The following is a 14,846-nucleotide window of genomic DNA, read 5'->3' as shown; positions in this document are numbered from 1 at the left end:
TCCCTTTTCCTACAAATGACTTAAGTTTATCTTTGCAGGAGAGTAGTACTCAGTTCTTTGTAAATATTGTATTTTCTTTTTCCCTTCATCTCTTGATGTACATAAAAGCTACACCCAAGATTTTATCTATGATGAATTCTGCTGCTATTGACATGAGTATGCATGAGAAGGGATGTTTTTCCTTTCAGCGCACTTACACTTGCACGAGTTGGTGTCTCACACCGAATAGCATTACCTTTAAGCCATAGTGGATAGGCTCACTTTACTGTGTGGGAAAAATGGACGTACTGTGGCCTCACTCCACAGTTGTAGTTTGGCAGTCTGCTTGCCGTTGGCCCCAGCATTCTAGCTGGTATCTCTTTTCACACCCTAATACGCAGACTTGGGTTTCTGGCACGGTCATCTTACTCTGGAGTGTCTGGAGGATTGCTGAGCCTCTGTGTTGTTGTACTTTGTCTGAGCAGATGATACTACTTTAAAAATATCTTCTTCAAGCAGGTGCTGATTGGGTGCTGTTTCCCTCCTCCTTTTCCTAAGGGTTGCTTCCTAGCTTCACCTGTGCATTTGTCTTCTTCTGTTTAGAACTTTTAAGTCTTTATTTCTCTAAATTCTGTTGGAGGGAGCCTCTCTCTTCTCAGTACACTTGCTCTCCCAGGAAGAAATCTCATTTTCTCCTGTAGTTTCAATTACCATCTCCATGTGGATTTCTCCCACAGTATTTGCATTTTTTTCTACCGTCAGTTTTGGTTTGTGTTTGCAACCCATTTTGCTTCTCTTTTTGCATTTTTCTATTTCCATTGGTCTTGAACTGCATTGTACCTTTTTACAACTTTTCATTCAAAAGTTATTCATTCTTCTATGATTATTTTAGTTATGAGTTCTACATTTTTAACCATCTTGTTTGTCTTAATAGAGTTTTAATTACTTTATTGCTGTTGAACTAATTTTTGTTCTAATTTTTAAAGCCAGTGTTTTATGGAACTACTGCATTTACAGGGGAAGTGCCCAAGTCGCAGGGGAGAGCTCGGTGTATCTTTACGAAGCGGACCAGCCACGTGGATCCCACTCAGATCAGGAAGTAGAGCATCAGTGCCCCAGTGCCTTCAGCTCCTCCCAGTTCCTGGCCCTCCGTCAAGTCCCCAGCAACACCGGAAGCATTATTTATATAGCACAGGTAGCATTAACAAGGTCTCTCTCTGCTGTGGATAGAGGCTCACGTTAGCTTTCTGTCCCGGTCCCTCTGCCACTGCAGACATCTGCACCTTAAACAAGAGCAATCTAGTTTTGCCCAGTTTCAGAGGATTCACCCCATGCTTGCTGGCTGCAGGAAGAAATGGCAGGACAGAAGGGCCTGGTGGAGAAAAGGTGCTCAGCCAGAAGGGAGGAGCTGGGACCAGGGACACATCTGTAGGTCACTCCCCAGGAGCCCACCTCCTCCCAGGCCCCACCTCTAATCTCAAGTTTGACTTGGACCCCAAGATCCAGTTACTTTCCACATATTGACTCGTCTGAATATGGGAGGCTTTGCAGGAGAGGGTATGAGAGAGCTGTCTGCTCCGGGGAGGCTCTTTGATGCCTTGACCCATTCCTAGCCCTGCCCTCAAATCCCCAGCCAAATTATTCAGGCTCTTATTCTTGGAGAATTGCTTTATCTCTTTCTTTCTTTCTCCTTCCTTCCTTCCATCCTTCCTTTCTTCCTTCCTTCCTTCCTTTTTTTTTTTTTGTAATTTTTTAGGAAGTGGTCTACAGGGTGTTCAGGGTCTCACTACTAGATTGGACTCATAGTGATCCACCTGTTTATAGCCTCCCAAGAGCTGGGATTACAGGCATGCACCACCATGCCCTGTCTGAATTGCCATCTCAGTGTGCCCTGGGGATGGGGCCAGCATGGCAGGTCTGGGGATTGAACTCCCGGCCCTTGCGCTGCTTGCAGACCCTTTAATCTGCTGAGCTATTTGGCTGGCCCTTAATTTTCCTTTTCCTTATTTTTTAGAAAAAAATTTAAAATTAATTTTATTGAAAAACAAATAGTAAGGAGACAATTTCAAAACAGATCAGTAGGACAGTTAAAATAATTAATATATTGCATATTGTTGTCTTCATAGTGGTTATCATAGTATAAGATGCAGATATGTTATCCTGTCTGCAAGCACTATTAGTACAAATCTTTCTTCTCATTGAATTAAGAGAAAGTAGCTGTGTATCTATCCTAAATATTTTGTATATACAGATACAAAATGGTCCTTTTTTTGTTTAGTTTTGTCAGAGATGGGTATTCCGTTGCCATTTAAATATTGTAGGTGTGTGAATTCAGCAAAATAATCCAATATAGTCCAGTAGTCCATAATAGTAGTAGGCTATCTGAAGGACTGGTAATATCAGAAGTCATTGACTTGAGCCTTTTACAGCTCAGTGTATTAATATGGCTTTATTTTTTATACCTCCTTTTCAGACAGATGGTGAGGTTAAGCTCAACTGCCTATGTTATAGGGTATTAATATCATTAAGCTTCTCTTCTGGAGGGTTAACAACTTAAGTTTGCAGACCAAAAATTAGAGAAAAAGAAGGGATACAAGGACATCCAACATTTTGGCCCTAGCCTTTCAAGGTCAGTGAGGACTCAGGAAATAGGAGAACCTGTGCTATAACATCCTGTAACTCAGTAGAGTCCCTAATTTTCTGATCAAGGAGAATATGGGGACACAGAGGAAAGTGATCAATGATGTAGAATGTGCCTAAGGAGAGTCACATGGAGAGGAAACATTCCCTCAGACTTTTACAGTCAAGCAATGGCCGTGACTCATCCACATGGTTGACACTGACAAAGGATCTACAAACTACAGTACAGGGTTTCAGGATAAATCCTGAGGGGACTTGACTGACCTTATCAGATACAAAAGTTACATTTCTTATTATATAGGTCTTGCTTTATCTTAGTCTTAACCATTCAGTAGAAAATATAAAAACAAGGCCTTTATCTTATTTTTAATTTCATATAAATGGAATCATAGAACATGTCCCTCTGTTGCACCTGGGTTCTTTGGCACAATATTAAATATATGAGATTCACCCATATCTTGCAGCAATTTATAGTTCCAATCATTATTATATAGTATTTAATTTTGTGATTGCACCCCTAAGTTTTACAGCTGTGATGCTATTGGGAGGCATTTGATGGCTATCTTTTATAAACATTTTTTTGTATGTTTCTTGGTGTTTATCTCGGTTGAAAATATGTGAAGCTGCAAAATTAGTGGTTATATGCTCTCTTTTTTGCCTTGGTGTGTCATGCAAGCGAAGTCCTGAGGGCTTACCTTACACTGAGCCTTCGGAGCGGTTGTCCTGCGGCCTGTCTCCACCACACACAGGAGGTCTCCTCCGCTCTTCCTAGTGGGAGAATCTCCTTCCTTTTCCTCATGTCTTGTTTTCTTCTGGTTCAATTCCTCATTTTCTTAAGAGTGTAGACCATAGTAACATTCTGGAAAAAAAGCAGATCTTTCAAAGGTAAATATTTTGGGCTATGAATGGGAACCCCTTCCTGGTAGCTTATTAGTTACAGAATACTAGGGTTGGAGTTAGGTTTGTCTTAAAATTTGGAGGTGATACCTTGTTGTTTTCTAGCTTTTAGTTTTGAGGACAGACAGTTTATGATACTTTAATTCAAGTGTTTTACATGTAAAATTTTATTTGATCATCTCTGAGAGTTTTTTCCTTGTCGTGTCTGTCGTGTTTTGCAGTTTCAATGTTGCGTACCTTGGTGTGGCTCTGTGCTAACCGCTGTGTGAGGTGTGGGTAGGACTTCTCAGCCTGAAGAATTTGATCTTTTTTTATGGGGAGTTTTGTTCTATTATTGCCTTGAAAGTTGTCTCTTCTGTATTTCCCTCAATTTTATTTAAAATATTGGTATTTGGGTATTGGGCCTCTTGGATTGCCTTCCTAATCATTTCAGCTCTGCTATTCCATTTCTTTGTCTTTTTTCTACCTTTTAAGATATTTGCTCAATTTTTCCATTGTACTCTTTCATTTTTGTTTCTAAAAAATATTTTGTAGGCTTTTTTCAACAGATATAATTTACTCATTTCTCTGAATACCATGTTCCAGTTTCCCTCTGATTTCTAAATTAGATTTAGAAATTTCTATTTTGTTTATTTTTTTAATCACTGTTTTTCATGTTGGAGGGTTTTGGGAAAACTCACTGATGTTCAGATAAGGAACTATTTTTAACAATGGAACAGTGAAGCACTTAAAACTTAAATGAATGGGGTTTGTTGAGTTTTTGTGGCAAGTATTAGATAAACAACTTTTGTTTCCTTTATTTTAGGTTATATAATCAAAGCTAATTTTTTTCTATACTAAATATAGTAAAATTGACTTTTCCAGTGTTCCAGTTTTAAAATTTTAACATGAGTAAATTTATGCAAACACCCCATCACCACCATTACAATATAGAACAACTAGAACAGAAATGCTTGATTTGCTGGAAGGCAGAATAGGTGAAGTTCTTGAAAATGTGTGTAGAGAAAGACTCGCTCAAGGGAACCCTAGCTGCGCAGAAATAATGCCAAGAATCAACAGATGGGATCAGCTCAGCTTAAAGAGCTTCTGTACAGAGAAGGAAACCACAAAGACAGTGAACAGACACCTCACAGAGTGGAAAGTAAAGTTGCCAGCTACTCCTCTGCAGATGAGCGATGCGCATCTACAAGATACAAAGAGCTAAAAAAAATTAGACCTCCAAATGTAAAGGCCGATTTAAGAAATGGGCACCTATAATGAATGCTATTTCTCAGACAAAGAAATACACATGTCCAGTTAATACATGAAAAAATATTCAACATCTGTGGCCATTGTAAACTCCAAAATGAAACAACACTGAGATTCCTTCTCACCCTGGAAAGGATGACTGTTGTTTTGAAGTCAACCAACAACAAATACTGGAGGGGCTGCTGGGTGAAGGGAGCCCTTCTGCACTGCTGGGAGTGGGAAAGGATACAATTACTGTGGAAATTAGCATGGAGATTCTACAAGAAGCTAAAACTAGAGATTCCATCGGATCCAGCTATTCCCATCTACATAACTTCCCGAGAGCTAAAGACCTCAACCCCAGGGATGTGTGCCTGTTCACACCTGCAGCAGCATGATTCATGATAGCTGAATCTTGGAAATGACCTATATGTCCCTGGACAGATGGATGGATGCAGAAAACGTGGGACTTATGCACAATGAAGCACTACTGTGCAGTAGAGAAGGGTGAACTTGAGGCATTTTCAGAAAAATGGATGCACCTTGGGACCATAGCATGAAGTGAAGTAACTCACACACACATGCTTAACTGTTCCATGGTTTCTCTTCTATGAGAAACTCAATATATAACAATATATAAATGATAGATAATTATAGGGAGGGAGGGAGGGAGGGAGGGAGAGAGAGAGAGAGAGAGAGAGAGAGAGAGAGAGAGAGAGAGAGAGAATGAGAATATTATAATCCAGCACAGACAATGTATCTAAAAGCATAGCTTGACTCAGTAGAATTATCTTACATGTTCTACAAGTTCTTTAGATCTATATTTATGCATAGCTTTACAAGGCCTTATATGATCAATAAATTAATCTGATGTTCAAAAAATGGAAGGGAATGGAAGGAAAGGGAAGAACAGAACCGAGATGTGCTCTGTGCATGTCCCTGCGGTGAATGTGGTCCCTGTGACCTGCAAACACATACTCGTGCAAAGAATGAAGAGCGGTCGCACCAACGCCAAGCCCTGAGCTCCGCCTCTGGGTGCCTCCTGTGGTCACTTCTGACTCTGGGCCTTCCTGAGTCTGCTCCCTGTCACCGCCGTTTTGCCTTTTTAATAGTTACAGAAGTGGAAGCGTGTGGTGTGGGAATGGCGTTTGGGAGTTCACCCAACTTGTTGCACACACGTGTTATGTTTCTCTCATATCTGCGTGGTTGTCTACTTTATAGACACGACGTTATTTATGCACTCACCTGTTGAAGGCGAACTGAGGCATCAGACTTGGTGATCACAGATGCAAGTGTCATAACCATTCGTGCAAGATTTTTAAATGCGTGTATGTTTCCGTTTCCCTATAGCAATATCTGGTGGTTGCACTGCTGGTCACTTGAGAAGAATAAATAGAGCTTTGTAAGAAGCTGCCGAACCGTTTCCCACGGTGGCTGTCCCATGTTGCATTCTGCCAGCAGAATATGAATTTTAGTTGTTCCATTTCCTCATCAGTGCTTTCCATCCTCATTATTTTTATTTAGCCTCCTACTAGGTGCATAGCACTGTGTTACTCTGATCTTAGTATGCATTTCCTTCATGCAGATCACGTTAAACGTTGTTTTCAAGGGTTCATTTGCTACCTACATTTGTTGTTTAGGGACGCGGCTTTCAATTTCTTTCACTGTTTTTGTTTTTAATTGCATAGTCTGTATTTTTACTGTGAAGATGTACAGATTTTTTTTCATATTCTGGTTACAAGACTTTTGTCATATATAGGTTTAGCATATTGCTTTTGTATTTTTATTTGTACAGTATGAGCTATGTTTCAAGAGGCTAGCTCTTATTATTTTTTATTCTTTTTTTAAAAGCCACAGGATAAAGTATGTATGTCAGCTGGAGTTAGGACTCCCAAGAGATGGGAACTGATGATTTCTAACACAGAGTTTGTTAATTTTGATCTCATGGACTGCGTGGCCATCAGAACCTGCTCGGGCTGTTCCCGAGGACAGGGTAAGTTTGGCTAGATGGGACGCCTGGGAAATAAGGCCAATACTCAAGTGAATATGATACTGTCTTTGCGAACCAATATTTCTTTCAGTTACAAGGTTATAGCTAAGGAGCTGTGGTTCAGATTTCCTAAGCAAACCCTAGGGGAAGCAGATCCTCTCAGTGTGGCTTCTGCAGCTCCTGCCCTCTGGTGTCCCGGTGTCAGTCACATTCTGTCACTGTGTTGCTCTGTCTCACAAAATGCTCAGCTTCAGAAAAGCAGAGCTCACATCTCCCTTGGTCAGGATTTTATTACTTGGACACATCAGGGGGCAGTTCGCTGATAAAATGGGTAAATGGAGTTGAACAGATGGCCACTCTCTAGTCTGGATAAATCTCATCTGAAAGACCCACACAGTTCCAGTGTTTACTGTTTTCAGCTGCATAGGGCTTGATACATGCACGAGGAGAACCATAGGGATTCTTGTGCACTTGTTAAGCATGTCCCCGGAGTGGTGAGCAAGACCTTGGAGGACTCACGGGCCACAGTGCACGACATAGCACGGTGTAGTTGAGCCAAGCACTCTAAGAAGCCAAACCGAGTAATTCTAGTGAATATGCTCTTGTGGATTGAATCACCAATTTAGATAATTGTTTGTTTTTTTAATTAAATGAATAATCAGCAAGTTTCCACTCTCCTTTTTTCCCCAAGTAGGCTAAGCCAAGACTGTTTTCATTTGGCGACACCTGAGTCTGAGACTGTAAAAGTAATAATAGGTATAAAACTGCCTCAAGACAAATCATATTTCTTTGATTCTTTAATAGCTTACTATTTCATATCAGTCATAAGACCCTGAAAAACCACACTGATCATTTTGGGCACTAATTCCTTCTTACTGGGTCACTTTGGCCAAGCCATCCCTTTACTTGCTTAAAAAATGTCTATTCTAGGCTCTAATTAGGGAACAAGGAAGTACTAAGGTGAAGGATCCCCAGCTCCTATGTTAAGGACAAAAATAAACATGTAAGCCCATTCCTGAGATAGAGCAAGAAGCTCCAGCACTAGAGAGCTGCACATGGCCGGTGACGAGGCTGTGGGGGTCAGGTCAAGCTCTGCAGAGTGGCCTTTTGATTGAGATCAGAAAGGTAGGCGGAAGTCTGCAGGCAGAAACAGGGGAGAGTTTAGCTGTATTGGAAATGGGGTGTTCCAGAAACAGAGAGTCTGAGCAGCCAGTGTGCTTGGGGAATCATGCAGCCCACCCAGCCAGGCAGAAGCAGACAGGAGCAGCTGCTGCAGCGGCTGGGTGCGCTGTGTAACATGCAAGAGGTAGACTTCGGGTCTTTTGTGCAAAGACAAGCACTACTGAATTTGTATCATTTTGTTTTAGTGAAATTCTGTATCGTTTCTAATTTTTTTTACTATTTTTTTATTCTCTTTAAAAATAAAAAAAAAATAAACTTACAATCAAAATTCAACCAACCAGGAAGAAAAAAGAATAAGTCCCTGCATATAATACTGTCAATTACAGGTAGAGCCCAGGGGTACTGTTAAACTGCCTGTAGTGAAAATGCTGTCTATATAACAAAAACTGCCTGAAACAAAATGTCAATAGTGCCAAGCATGAGAACCTCTGGTCTTGTGGAAAATTTAAACAGGGAGCATTCATTTACTAAAACTACATACAAGAGATGTTACGCTCTAGTCTCCCCATCTTGTATCTTCCATTCATCAATGGCTAGTATATGTCGTCAACAATTCCTATACCTATGAAGTTTATACTTTGAACAGTTACCTGAGAAAACAATCTTAAGAACAAAACTAGCAGTGCCAGAACATTGTGGTGGTGTGCTAGACAAAGTGTCAAGATGTGTGCACTAGAGCCAACACTTAGAGATGATGGTACTGCTGCTACTTACACGTATGATTGACTGCAGGCTGGTCATACTGGAGGAAGTTCAGCAGCATCCTCGGGCCCTACCTGCTAGATGATGGTAGCTCCGTCTACACCTTTCCGTGTGTGACAACCAGCAATAACTCAAAATAGGGCCAAATGCTAACTGAAAGAAAGTCACCCCTGGCACAGATCTCTGCACGAGAGCACAGCCTGCACGATGGCTGGGCCATGCTGATTTTGGTCCATACAGATCTGTGGCACGCACGGCCTGGCCTGACGTGAGCGCTCCTGGTTTATTTCTCTGGTATGAATAAGTGGTGAATTATACTACTGAATAAATTTGCAAGTTAAAATATTGAAAAGACTTCAATAAATGCAGTTTGCCTTCGTGATCATCGTCCCATCCCTTTGGCCAACTGCCTTTCTGTTTTCTAATGTGTAGGTGGATTTACTGTGAAGACCAACAATTTGAAGTTTACAAACTCTCCGAACTTAGTAGCATTTCCTTTTCCTCATGCGGCAATTTTGGAAGACTTGGATGGATCTTTGTCTGGAAAAAATAGAAGTCATGTTCTTGCTTCTATGGCCACCCTTCCAGATTCTTGTTCGGTCAACGCAAGCTTCAGCCAGGTCGCCCAAGGCAGCGTCTGTGGGGAAGGCATTCTCTTCCATCGTATGTCTATTGGTCTGTAAGTGGAGTTAACAGGCGCTCTTAGCCTGGCCATGTGCATGTGTGTGCCGTTCCCACTCCCGAGGCTTGTAGGAGGGAGACTGCTTTCCGCTCACTGAGAGGATTTAGCTCTATGGATGTGAACTGGGCCTCGCTGACCACAGTGAAGCCGTGAGTTCATTGTGTCTTGGGCTGATTCAGATGACAGCTGTCAGTACCGCTGGGCTGGATCTCTTATAGCTCGCGACAGCTTGAGCTAATAGCTTATGCTTTAAAATATTTGCAACCAACAGAGAATTTGAAATATATTTAAAAGTATTACTTAAAGATTCTAATAATGTCCATTCTCATTAATATACATATCCTCTCCTCGAGCTCTTTTTCAGCGTGCGGCATGCTCCAGGGAAGCAATTGCTGTACCTCCTATTACTGGCAAAGTTGCTTCACTCCCGTTCATTTTCCTTGTTAATTTCATGAACTATTGGATCCGTACAATACTTTTCCTATTAATATTGGAGCAAGGACTCTGTGGTTATGCTACTCAAACTGCCATTAAGTCAGCAGCCGGGCTGTTTATAATGCATAATAGGATTGCTTCTGCCCTCTTTAATTTCCAGGTAATGATTGCCGAGTGTCTGGGGTTCTCTCCTTTACCTATTTCAAATGCATTGTATATATTTAGCCACACTTATTTCCTGCCTTTGTTTTAAGTGTCCTACCTCCATGAATATTAAGTCACTAATTCAATCAGACCACACTGGTGTCTTATTTGGATACGGAAACTGCAGAGAGGGAGATCTTCGTGGTCAGGATTCCACTAATTCCACATTTCGAATTGCTGGAATCAGTGTCTTATCTTTCTGTTTTGGAAGATGAAACAATATGCTGCTAGCATGGAATAATGCAAACATTTTTCATGTTTTCTTTTTGGATTATTCATTATTTTAATATTAATAGGCTCAATTCCAGTGAATAAAATAACCTTAATGGAGGGATGCATTTCCCTTCTAACTCTGTTTGTATAGAACATGACATTTTCTTCACTTTCATGATATTTTATTGTCATCTTAGCGCTTTTAGCAAAGATGATATGAACTAAGGTTTTGGGATTTATGAAAGTGAGTGATAGGTATCTTACATGCATTTTCTTAAAGGAGGAAAATAGAAAAGATACATGCAGTTGAAAGGAAATTCTTTGCTTGATGATTCTCCCACCTGTGGGTTGGTGGTGTTGCTGTGTCACACCTCCCAGGCTCTCTCCGGCTGTGCCCTGGAGATGCCCTCGCCAGCGTGGAGGGAGCTATCTTAGTCTTCTCTGTGTATCTGCACCTTGGTGTCTGCAGAGGAGGACATGCAGGTGGCTGGCTGGTACAGCCTGGGGTCTCCACAGGGCCCGAGGAGCTCAGGGCCCTGGTGCTTCAGTCTAAGCAGATCCAGAGACCTCTTTGTGGGCTGGAGATATTCATCTTGGTTTTTCCAGATCTTCCCAGTTTTAGAACTCCATGGCCTGGAGACCTTTTTGGTACTGTAAACACTGAAGCAATTAGCTGCCCTGTTTCCTGCATGTGTATTGATGATTTCCAGGTGTATTTGCAGGTCTGAGGACAAACCTGCAATTGTCCCACATTAGCCCTGTGAAGGTCTCAGTGTGCTTCCAGTTACATCTCTTGGCCCTTGCGTTCTTCCCTTTAGGATAAGGCCTTTGGGCAGATGAGCTTAATGATTCTTCTGAGGTCTTGCCATGTAAGGGCAGTGGTGGGCTGGAGGCCCCAGCATGCCTTGGAGCTCCTGAGAAACAGTCTCAGGCTGGACCTCCGGCATCCAATACCAGGGCTGGATCTCCAGCATCTGACACAGAATGCCCAGGTGATGACGCACACTCAAGTTGGAGCAGCCCTGCTCTGGGGTCCTTCTCGTTCCACTAGTTCTGTGATTCTAGCCCTCGCTGTTGGTGTTTAGTGGCTTGATCTTTGTCCCAGAGCATTATAACCTCATTAGGAACATGTCAGCGCTAATGAGCAATTTGAATTCAGTGTAGAAACAAACTTTGCTGCATTTCCTGAAGAAAGGATTCATTTGTTGTGCGATTTGCCCCAGGGCAAGCACCCTAAGAGTTGATTTACAAAGATCCGCATCACGATCTTTCAGGGCTGCATATTGATTGGAGATCCGGCCTGGCACAAGTGCCCTGCGGTCTTTGCTTTGAACTGTCTTCCCTTCCCCCAGCACAAGGTCTCCAGAGGGCAGCAAGTGAGGTTCTATAGAGCTCCAGAAACAAGGGTGCCCTTCTCCGCCATGTGCTAAGATCCAAGTACTTGGAGTGGGTTTTCTTCCTGTCAGAACCTCCCTCTGGTCCATTTTGACATAAGAACTCTTCCCTTCCTGGACCTCACTGCTTTGTTTAAATCTGACGGGTGCCCACATATGTGGCTTCCATGACTCACTTCCACCAACTGGGTTGACAGAGCCACAGAAGTATTTGAAGGTGGCCATAGTATTTAATTCTGAGTGAAGAACAAGCTGCCATTGTGGGGAAGGAGTCAAGTTTGCCTTGTTAAAATGACAACACGAGCACTCCAGACTCTGGTATCTCTTCTATGAGCTGTACGCCACGCTCTGTGCAAAAGCTGCGTTATTCTGGCCAGGGCTTCCTTCGCAGCCTTTTCCTCCAAACTCCTCAGAACCTTTGTCTTCTACAGGAGGTCAAGGTAGTGCTGTGTAGTCCGCGCCTCCTTTAATAAAAGTAACCGAGAGTCCTCAAAGTGTAGGGTTACCACAAGTCTCGGGTTCATGAATCCCCAAAATCTGTATGGATCATTTCTTTTGTACAGAAATAGAAGAAGTGCTCAGAATAGTCAGTGAATATTTAAATATTTAAAATGTATTGCAATAAAAGATGCACCGCTAACAATCCCCATTCAAATATTCCCTGTTGCACGGAGCACGCTTAGCCCCTGACTCTTGCCACTCTAGCAGCTCTAGAAGTCCTCTTTCATGAGTGTCTTTGGGCCGTGTGGCGAACAGTATGGCAAATGTTACTACATGTCACCCAAGGTGAAAGCAGGATCACAAAAATGTCATGGTGTGTCCTCACTGACCTTAGTCAGCAGTTCTGGCACCAGGCAACTCCTGGTTCTTTGCCAAGGTCAGAATGCTCACGAAGGGGAAACCTTCGGGGTCACTTCAGGGCTGGGTGGCAGCCACAGCAGCATAGCTAGAGGACTTTAGTTGTGTCTAAAGAGGACTTTCCAAATTGCTTCAGAAGGTGGTAAGGATGTCTGAGGAGAGGGGGACTCATGACCGTGTATCTTTTATTATGATAAAAGATTTTTTAAAAGGTTAAAATTGGACAATGTTGTCAGTAGATTTTTGTGTGTACCACCTAGGTCTCCTTTGCGTCCTTGAAATGCTGGCATTCTTTAGGGTTCTGAGGTTCTTCCTTTTCCTTTTAAGCCATATACACTGTCCAGACAGTCTGGGTCATTGTCACATCTCAGTTAGCATTCACTGAGAAGTCCCAACTCTTTCTCCCGATGTGTCCTGCTTTATGACACTATAGACCTGTTTATTCAACAGTCTTTAGAATCTGTACTGTCCAGGAGTATAGGAATGACTGTGGCGTCCTTGAATGTGGTTAGTCCGAGTTACAGTTTAGGTGAGTACCAATTATGCATCATGTTCCTAGGAAATGCAGACATTACATGACAAACGCAGTGAGAAAAAAGTCAGACAAAGCATGTACATTATTTTCTGATATTGGTACGGAGGGCAAGAGTAGCAACTTGTTTGTCTCATGGAGCCCAAGCTGCATGGCTACCCAAAATCACTGTGTAGGTGAATGTAAATGCGAAACGCTTATATGACCTGAAGGGAACCCAGAGTGTTGTGTAGGTTAATGTAAACACAGCAGTCTGTGCTCTCCAGCCTCTCCCTGCTCTTCTCCACTGACCCCTCATCCCAGCCCACGTAGCCAGCAGCGGGCTTCGATTTGCAGGGGTTTCTTGCTTCGTAGAATTGCTGCAGTGAGCGTGGGAACTTGGTTAGGATTTCCACCTGAGAAGTACTGTTTTTTCTCTAGAGCACTCTGCGATGTTTCCAGCTGCAATAGGCATGCTCCAGCATTTAAAACTCAGGCCGGAGCTTTGCCTTTTAATTATTGAAAGTGTGGGAGAAACGAGAAACTCACGGCATGTTGCGGGCTGCTCTGCTGGCCCTTCTTTCCTCCTGTCTCAGCCTCTCCAGCCCAGTTGCGGGGCCAGCACAGCATGCGGTACCCAGGATTGAACTCTGTTTCTTGCGCTTGCCAGGCAGGCACTTAGACTGCCAAGCTATGTTCTCAGCCCCAGCCAACGCCTCTGAGTTTGTGTGGTTTATACATAAAACACAGTCAGGACATAGGCATTATGTTTGCAATCATTTTTCAAAATCTTGAAAAATAGAAGTGTTCTACATCATGTATGTGTACAGGTCATGGCTCTTCTATCTATTCATGCTCTGTTGGGCAAATTGCTTCACCTCTTTTGGCTTCAGCTCTTACATGAGTCAAGTGGGTATCTCTTAAAATCCTTGCTGGGCACATAGTATGTGCTCAATAAATGATGCCTTAAAAATTATCATTTGTCATTTGTTATTTACAAACATGATATAAATATATTACTAATTTAATAAAAGACTACAGGTTTTATGTTTCTGAGAAGTGAAGGTCTGGCAAAGGAATTAAATTTGCTCAAATGGAACTTAATCCAATTCCTCAAAACAAGGAAATAATTTCCAACAATCACATGACATGGTGCCAGCCCAGCCAAATTTCCCAGGTGGTCACAGGACCTGGAGTCCTCGGGGCCCAGGCTTGGATTCTGCATGCCACACTCACTTTCTTCCTTCCCATGTCTAGAAAAGAAAAGGTTAATGTTGTTGTTCATCCTTTTGGTTCTTAGCCGCTGCTTAACATCCTCTCCTGTGGTGCGTGCGTTCAGTTCCCACCTACATGGCTGCTCTTAATGTGTCAGTGTTCAAAGCATAAGGCACCCCCTGCCTCCGCGAATGCAAAAGTAAAGAAGAGTTCAAATGGAAATGTTGGCCTAGCTTCTTGTCTAATAGCCGCCTAACTCTCCTTCCTAGGGACAGAAAGGTGTAGCATTACTAATGGCATCTCTTCAGTTCTAAAAAAAAAAAAAACTCACAAGACAAGAACATTCAAAATAGATCATCCTTTTTTTGGTGGCAGAGGTTGCAGAAGAAAAGTATGAACTGGACTAAAAAAAATCACAGTGAGACCCAAAATAGAGGCTATTATCAACAATATTACAAGATGATTAATGTCATGAAATATAGGGTATAGCATTAGATCCCTAAGTGTTTGACAACTTTCCAGGATAAAAAGCCCCAGTTTATAGCATTTGCATAATTTTGTGGTGAGTATCCACTTCAGTGACCTGTTTGGACATGGTACTAGGCATCACAAAGGCTGAAGGCGGCTTCTGGTGAGCTGCCGTTACACTACCCCAGAACCAGGGGTCCCCGTGTAGAAGAGCAAACAGGCTTCTCAGTCTGCCGTCCTACCCAGTGC

The 14,846-nt window shown here is 42.4% G+C and overlaps 1 protein-coding gene across 1 annotated transcript in view; it reads left to right on the top strand.

The window, feature by feature from the left end:
* Pkhd1 (PKHD1, fibrocystin/polyductin) overlaps nt 1-14,846 on the top strand; it is a 503,959-nt gene that overhangs the window by 235,737 nt on the left and 253,376 nt on the right. The window contains 2 exon segments of the mRNA XM_023712007.1: nt 6,595-6,736; nt 9,050-9,296. Coding sequence (XP_023567775.1) covers nt 6,595-6,736; nt 9,050-9,296 — 389 coding nt within the window.

Source organism: Octodon degus, unplaced genomic scaffold (genome assembly GCF_000260255.1).
Source record: "Octodon degus isolate 3935 unplaced genomic scaffold, OctDeg1.0 scaffold00022, whole genome shotgun sequence".
Classification (NCBI taxonomy): domain Eukaryota; kingdom Metazoa; phylum Chordata; class Mammalia; order Rodentia; family Octodontidae; genus Octodon; species Octodon degus.
The sequence above is the reverse complement of the archived record's forward strand: the minus strand, read 5'-3'. Positions and strand labels throughout refer to the sequence as shown.